The 8115-nt window shown below is 52.0% G+C and overlaps 1 protein-coding gene across 1 annotated transcript; it reads left to right on the top strand.

Annotated features, from left to right (window-relative positions):
• Positions 1–303: 303 nt before the first annotated feature.
• On the top strand, positions 304–1429 carry ASPRV1 (aspartic peptidase retroviral like 1; the record flags this gene model as incomplete). The annotated part of the gene is given in 4 exon segments (XM_079940767.1): positions 304–361; positions 364–419; positions 423–552; positions 555–1429. Coding segments are annotated over 4 exon segments (1119 nt in total).
• Positions 1430–8115: the final 6686 nt, after the last annotated feature.

Here is an 8115-nt window from a genome sequence, read left to right on the forward strand (position 1 = left end):
ACCTAGCCCTCGCCACACGGAGCAGAAGCGCGATGAATGTAAGCTCCTTTCCCTTAACCACTCAGAGGGGTCACTCGAGGTTGATGCAAAGGGGCTTCTCCAGTCTAGAAGCTGATGGGCCTCTGGTCCCTGCCACCCCCTTCCTTCTCCAGCTGATGACAAACACCTGGATATCGTAACATCCCCTGTTGTCCTCATCTGTTATTCTGGGACATAGGCTGGGGAGGGTGCCTGAGTAGGGCCCCTCTGACCCAGGCTGGCCTTCCTTGCAATGTGGCTGGCAGGTACCCGTCCCGATGACGAATGCAGGAGGGTGAGGTACTGATCCTGCTAGATGGACAGGATGCTGGCAGGAGGGTAGGAGGAGCAGGGCGGAGCTTCCAGAACAAAGGCAAATGGGGAGCCCTGGGGGCTCAGGCTAGGCATCAAAAAGGCTCTGCAGAGTGAGCAGGCTACAGCAGCTCTCCGTCTCTGCACCCAGCAGTCGGTCAGACAGTCCTCACCTGTTCCCTTCTGCCTGCCCATGGCGAATACCAAGCAACACTTTGCTTAGAGAGGCCTCGTGTCCAGCGTGATTGCACCGACGCTGCTCTGTGGCTTTCTCTGCCTGGTGTGGGTTGCTGCTGCAGTTCCAGAGGAAAGCAGAGGGATGGCCGGGAGTGCAGCCAGGAGCTGGGAGGGCCACCGGGAGCATGCCTTTGTCCTGGAGCCTTTTGATGGAGCCAATGTGGCCCCGCACCTCTGGCTGAACCGCTTTGAGGTCATCAGTGACCTCAGCCATTGGGACCACGCCACCAAGCTGAGGTTCCTGAAAGAGTCCCTCAGGGGAGACGCCCTGGAGGCCTACAGTGGACTCAGTCCTGAGGACCAGGGGGAATACGGGGCTGTGAAAGAGGCCCTCCTGAAGACCACTGGGGGACCCGGGGCGGCCCACAGCTACCAGCCCAAGGAGATCCTCTTTGCCAACAGCATGGGTAAGGGCTACTACCTCAAGGGGAACATTGGCGACGTGCCCGTGAGTTTCCTGGTGGACTCTGGGGCCCAGGTCTCCGTGGTCCACCCGCACTTGTGGAAGGAAGTCACCGGTGGCGACCTGGATACCCTGCGACCCTTTGAGAATGTGGTGAAAGTGGCCAACGGGGCTGAAATGAAGATCCTGGGTGTCTGGGATACAGTGATATCCCTGGGCACGCTGAAGCTGAAGGCGGCTTTCCTAGTGGCCAACGCAAGTGCCGAAGACGCCATCATTGGGACCGACCTGCTGCAGGACCACAACGCCGTCCTGGACTTCGAGCATCGCACGTGCACACTGCAAGGGAAGAAGTTCCGCCTTCTGCCTGTAGGAGGGTCCCTGGAAGACGAGTTCGACCTGGAGTTCATAGAGGAGGAGCTCTACTCAGAGGAGGGGCGGCAGCAGCTCCCCTATTGAGAAGCCCCCTTTGCCTCACCCCCCAGATACTGGCGGGAGGACCCACCACGGTGGAGGGCATGGGCACATATCCTCAGGGGTCACTCGGCTTGGCCAGCCCTCTTACACCCACCCTTGCCTTCCTGCTTCTCCTTTGCAGGGCCCTTAATCTGCCCCTGATGGGGGAGGCTTCCATGGGAAAAGGAACAGGTGAGGGAGAGCAGGCTGGCTTTCTTGGGGGCGGTGGCGGGTCCTCGTGGCTGTCAAGCTGCTGCTGGTGGCAAAGACTCGGAGGCTAGAAGAAGGTTCCAAGAAGGCTAGAAATGATTATCTTTGGGAGAGGACTGGGGGACGCCTTCAGGTTCCCTGAGATGTGGCTCAGTCACCTTTGGGCCCAGGTAGCCTGTCTCGGCTGGGCTGGGTCCTGGCTGCAGGGTCCTTACAAGCAAGACCCAGCCCTCATGGTGTGGGTCACAGCTGCCCTGGGGTTCTTCACTGTTGGGTCTTCCCACCTGCACAATGTGTGTTTCTTTCTGTGATTTGCTTCGAAACCCATTGAGCCTTGTGCCAATAATTCATTACTTCAAAAACCAATAAAGGTTGACTCATGGGAAAACCATGTCATGTGCTTATTGGGGATGAATGGAATGGATGTGAGAGGGTGGGGAAAATACGCAGTGAACGGAGAACAGAAGGAAGGTTCAAGTATTTACGGAGGGTCTCGCTTGGAGATAGAAGAGAATACATATACAGTGACGATATATCTTGGATTTTCCAAGACACCCTCAATTTCAAATATCTTGACTTATTCCCTCCATAATTCTTGTCATTTCTAATCTAATCGTGATTCCTCTAATCATTACAAACTACAATATTTTAGTATCCAAACTGACTCTTATAGCCAAGAGTGACCCTAAAGTTGTGGTCTTGATCGGGGGTTGGAAAATTATGGTTATTGTAAACAACTGAGAAAGTATCTGCCTGCGAAATAGGTTCTTACAGCCGCCTGGGATCCAGGACTTGGAGGCAGAAAGCAAGGCTGGGGGCCAGGTGTTAACCTGCATGGGGCACCCAAGGGCATCTGGAGGGTAGAGGGGGCCGGGCGGTGGGAGGACATTCTAGATCCAGAAAATGGGGTCATCCTTCTTAAGGGCCTACCTCGTATTTACTTCCAAGTTCCTGGCCCTCTCTCTAGAACTCAGCAAGGCTGGGAATCTGAAGACTCCCTGGTCCAAAGGGAGACGAAGTGTGCAAAGCTTCAAGACCTTTTGATGGGAGGCAGGAAGGGCATCTTCCCTTCATGAGGATGGAATGAGCTTCTCCTGGGAGTTTCCACCTGGACATCCCTGAGGGAGAGAGAAACAGCCTGAGTGGGAACCAGAGGTGGGGACGAGCCTTCTAAGAAGCCTCTGGGGACTTGACCTTGAACCTATCTGAGCCGAGAGTGGCTGCTTGTTCCTCAGATTCCAGCTATGATTCTCCTGGGAACTGAGGCAACTGCTCAGCCCCTAACCCCTTTGATTACTGAAGCCCCTTCCCTGGGCAGCCCAACATCTTAACTGGAATTAGCTCCATCAGTCCCAGGGCACGTGGGGCCACAGGCAGTCCTGGATCTGGAAAAAGTCTTTCCCCAGGAACGCGAGGACTGGAGAAGGGGCAGCCCAGCCAGAGGCCTTGGCTTGCAGGGGAGAAGGAGAAATGGAGAAGGGGGTGGTGTCATGGCATCCAGGTCCCCCATCCCCCTTCTCAAATTTGGTTTTCAACCCCCTAACAAATGTAGCTTCTCTCCTAGGCCAAACCCTCCCCCCAGGGGACAATGTAGGTGGCATCTCCCTGTGACCTGGCTAGGTCCTTCAGATCCTAGCCTCCTGCTGGGCTGAAGGAGGGAGGGGAAAGAGCGGGTGGGAGGTGGACAGGGGAATGGGGAATTGGGTGCCAGGCCAGAGTTTCAGGGCAACACCCAAGTGGTCCCCTCCCTGCAATTCCCCACGCAGACAGGGTGCCGAGCCCTGTCCTGGGTGAACAGGAACAGGGTGACCTGTGTCACAGCCACAGAGACCCTCCCTGCCCTGCTATGAGTGAGGAGAGCGCCTGATCACCGGGCTCTCAGCCAGCTCTCTCTCCTGGAGGAAAGTGAGCGCCTGGGGTGAGCCCAGCCAGACTGACACATCATGGCACGGGCCCCCGGGGAAGAAGGTACTAAGTGGTGGTTCTTACCTGGAGACCTGCTGCGTGTGTGTGTCGGGGGCCGGTTCCCAACGCAATTGTGTGCAGGGAACCTGAGGTGCAGGATGGGGACACTGCTCTCCTGGGAGCAGGGTGTCAAGGGGGAGGGGGAGGCTGGCAAGCAACCAGGTAAAGTGGGTTTTGGCCACAAGTCACAGAGGGCTTGACCCCTGGGTGGGGAGTTCGCACCTGACTTGCACACAAGTGTCTGAACAGGGAAGGAGCATAGGAAGATTCACCTGGCTTCTGGGTAGAGGACAGAGTAAGGCAGCAGCAAAGAAGGCAGCTTGGAAGCCAGGGCAGTGTTCAGACTGAGGGTCTGAACTTGAGATGACAGATAGGAGGAGACAGATGCTGGCAAGGTCATCAAGGTCTAATCCTGCTGCCCGTTAGAATCATCTGGGAAGATCAATTAACGATGCCTCTTCTGGTGGTCCTGAAGTGCAGCCAGGCTCCAGAACACCTGGTCTTAATCCCAGCTGTATCCACCCCCTTGTGACCCAAAGTGTGATCCCCGGACCAGCAGAAAGGCAGCGACAGCATCACCTGGGAGCTTGTCAGAAATGCAGGATCTCACCCCCACCCAGACACACAGCAGGGCCTGTACTGAGCAAAATCTCCAGATGATTCTTATGCACACAAATGTTTGAAAATCCCTGGCCTAGAACATTCTGATACCTCTAGTTAAGGGGCAACTCATGGCCCCCACCAGACACACTCTTTAGTAATGACCACCTTACACTAAATGCCTACTAATTCCACCAACTGTGCTAGGTAGTTCTTCATGCTTTTATCCAGCAAACATTTATTTTATTTTTGAGCTTTTGTTTCGCTGTAACCCCAGACTTACTGAAGAGCTGCAAGAGTAGCACAAAGAATTTCCATATATGGTTCACCTGCTTTCTCCAAATATTAACATTTTACCAATTAACTTTATCATTCTCTCTCACATTCTCCGTATCTAGATGTGTATGAACTGTTTGAAAATTGCAAAGATGATATACATGTACCTCTAAATACTTTAGTGTTTATTTCCCAATAAACAAGGCATTCGCTTATATAACCACAACACAAGGATCAAAATCAGGAAATTAACATTGACATAATATTGCTATTATCTAATCTACAGACCTTATTACGTTTTCCCAATTGTATCAATAATGACCTTTATAGTGAAAGAAGACAATTGTTTTCTGATCCAGGATCCCATTCAGTCACGTGGCATTTAGTGGTCATGTCTCTTTAGCAACCTCTAATCTGAACAAGTCCTCAGTCTGTCTGTGTCTTTCATAACCTTGACATTTATGAAGAGGCCTGGTCAGTTATTCTGTAGAATGAGAATCTACATTTGGATGACTCTGATATTTTCTCAGGATTAGATTCAGGTTAAGCGTTTGGGGCAGGAATACCTAAAAGTGATATTGTGTCCTTCTCAGTGGATCATATCAGGAGGCATGGGATACCTATTTGTTCCATTACTGGTGACGTTAACTTTAATTAGTTGGTCAAAGTGGTGTCTGCCAGGTTTCCCCCTGTAAACTGCATGTATTTTCCCTGTATAATTTTTTTATTAATTAATTAATTTATTTATTTTTGGCTGTGTTGGGTCTTCGTTGCCAAGCACTGGCTTTCTCTAGCTGTGGCGAGCAGGGGCTGCTCTTTCCTGCGGTACATGGGCTTCTCACTGCGGTGGCTTCTCTTGTTGTGGAGCTCAGGATCTAGGCGCGTGGGTGTCAGTAGTTGTGGTGCGCAGGCTTCAGTAGTTGTGGCGCACGGGCTTCAGTATTTGTGGCATGTGGCCTCAGTAGTTGTGGTTTGCGGGCTCTACAGCGCAGGCTCGGTAGTTGTGGCGCACAGGCTTAGTTGCTGTGAGACCTCACGCGGCATGTGAGACCTTCCTGGACCAGGGCTCGAACCCATGTCCCCTGCGTTGGCAGGCGCATTCTTAACCAGTGCGCCACCAGGGAAGTCCCCTTCCCTGTGTAATTAATGAGTGTCTTCTGGGTTGATGCTCTGAGACTATATAAGTAGCCTTTCTCATCAGTCACCCGCTAGATCTGTTGATGATCCTTGCCTGCCCATGGTGATCTTCTAATTCTACCCTTCTACATTTGTTAGCTGGCACTCAACTCTAAAGAAGAGTTTTCCCTTCCTGTTTGTTTGTTATTTATTTATATAATTGTAGGCTCACAGACGCTTGTTTTATTCAGTGAGTTATACTCTGTTACTACCACTATTTATTTTGATGCTCAAGTTGTTTTAAATTTGGCCTCGGGGAACTCTTCAAACTGGTTTCTGTCTTCTTGGCACATGTCCCCGCCATCATCTGAACGCTTCTTTATTTTCTGTCACAAGATGTTCTAGGTTCATCTTGTACCTTCCCTGTACCACCCCTGAAATCGGCCGTTTCTCCAAGGAGCCCTGGTTCCTTTTGGTGGAGTCTGGTATTTAGAAACCAGGATCTGGGGGTTGGGTGTGCTTATTACTACTAGGGTGTCACTCCTCCTAGATCCTCTCAGTGGTCAGAAAAAAATATAGTACATCTACGTATGTTTCTGTGTCTATCTCTCTGTATATATACTCTATATATATATTTAAAATATGAGTTCATACTGAACCTCCAATTCCAATGCAGCGTCACAGGGTTTATTCTAATCTTCCCCCTTTCCATATTTGCAGCTTCTTTCTCTAATGAGAAACCTGACTCCAGGTTACTTATTTGCTCTACCCTAAATACCCATAAAGTAGTTTCAGCATTGCTAACCCGTAGCCTATGAAAAACAAACACAGAAGCAACCAGTTATTAATCACCTACTCAGTGCCAGGTGTGGCTGGGCCTTGGCAGTAAATAAACTTCATAAACGATGAAATCAGACCGCAGTTATCATAAGGAGAGCTAAGCCTCCCAGGTATGCTTAGGTGCCAGTCTACGGCTATTACTTTACCTTGAGGACACAGTGCGTCCATCAGGAGGGCAGCTGAGGGAGTGGCCAGCCTCAACATCCCCAGACAGGTGACCTGGCCTGCCCACCTGGTCCTCAGCCCCTCGAGGAGACGCTGAGGCAGCTGTCAGGGCTGATGCCGCCACATGTTCCAGTCCCGTCGGTCACTGTCCTGGCCAGAGTCCGCTGTTGCCAAGCAACCCTGCATAATGAACGTGGCTTCCATGGCTGGGCCACAGAGGGGGAACCCTGGTCCGGCCACTCTAGCCACCCACTCCGCCCAGCTGTTGTTTCTCACTGTGGGCTCATAAATCGGTTCTCAAGTTCTGACTGCTCAGATTCTGTGGGCCAGCCTCCCCCAAGCCTGGATGGGGGTGAATTCTCCACCTGTCGCCTGTGGGACTCGCCTGGGGCTGGCCTTGCCCTGCCCCTTCTCTCTGAGCTCCCGTTAGAGCGTCTTCCAGTCCTGGGAAGTGTGTGAAGTGAGCCCTGCCCTCTAGGGATTTACAGTCTGAAGAGGGAGACCGCCAGGCAAAGGAACCCCGGATCTTAGAGTGGCCCGGTGTCGCGTCCCCTCCTCACTCCCATCTGTGCAGGGGCAGAGGGAGGGTCACGTGGTGGGGCTGAGGGCCAGGAAGCGTTCCACAGAGGAGGTCTTTAAGCTGAGTCTCAAAAGACAAGTGGTTGCTTTCCGAGACGATGCCGGGCAGAGGGAGAAATGTGAGGGGCGAGAGGGAGGCAAGCCGGGCTGGTGCCGGCTAACGGGGTGACTGGGGCAGCGGAGACAGAGGGCCAGGTGGGAGGGGCCTGCACGGCCTTTGAGGAAACTCCAGAAGGCCAGGGATAGCCAACGCCGGATTTCTTCACCTCTAAGAGGCAATCAGTTCAAAAGTGCATTATAAATTTAATACGTTTTGGAGAAAGAAAAAAATCAACCCTGTTAGCATTAATGTATGCACCCACGGTATATCCTGATTTAAAAAGCAGTAAAATGTGTTTGTGGCGGATGGGAGGGGGGTGGCTGTGGGTCCTTAAGTAGAGAAAACACGTGACTTCATCTCAAGCACCAACTCAGACCCATGCAGCTGTCTGATGGGAGGTGCTGCACAGTATCCTGGGACTGTGTTCAGACACGGCCAGAAAGGTGCCGTGATCGATTAGTGCTGTCTGTCCCGGGAGCTAGTGTGGAGAATAAGCCCCTGCCTCCTCTGCTGTGTGCAATCAGGGGCTCTTCAACCTTAGGTAATGGGAAGGCAGGGAAGTGACACGGTGACATCTGTATTTGTAACACACCTGAGCCTCTCCACAAACTCAGAGATGTGTGAGAAATGTCATTAAAAAAATTTTTTTTTCCAAAATTAAAGCTAATTATGTCTAACTCTGAGCCCCCATTCAGCCAGGCTCTTAAGACAGTCACTCTCAGTCATTTTGGGGGCATTTCCTGCTCTGGATTGGGGAAAGGTCCCAGGATCTTATGTGGCACTGAAGCATGGAGGGGAGGGAGGCTGCAAGTCACAGACACCCATGTCTCCGTCCACA

This window comes from Stenella coeruleoalba (assembly GCF_951394435.1).
Source record: "Stenella coeruleoalba genome assembly, chromosome: 13".
Classification (NCBI taxonomy): domain Eukaryota; kingdom Metazoa; phylum Chordata; class Mammalia; order Artiodactyla; family Delphinidae; genus Stenella; species Stenella coeruleoalba.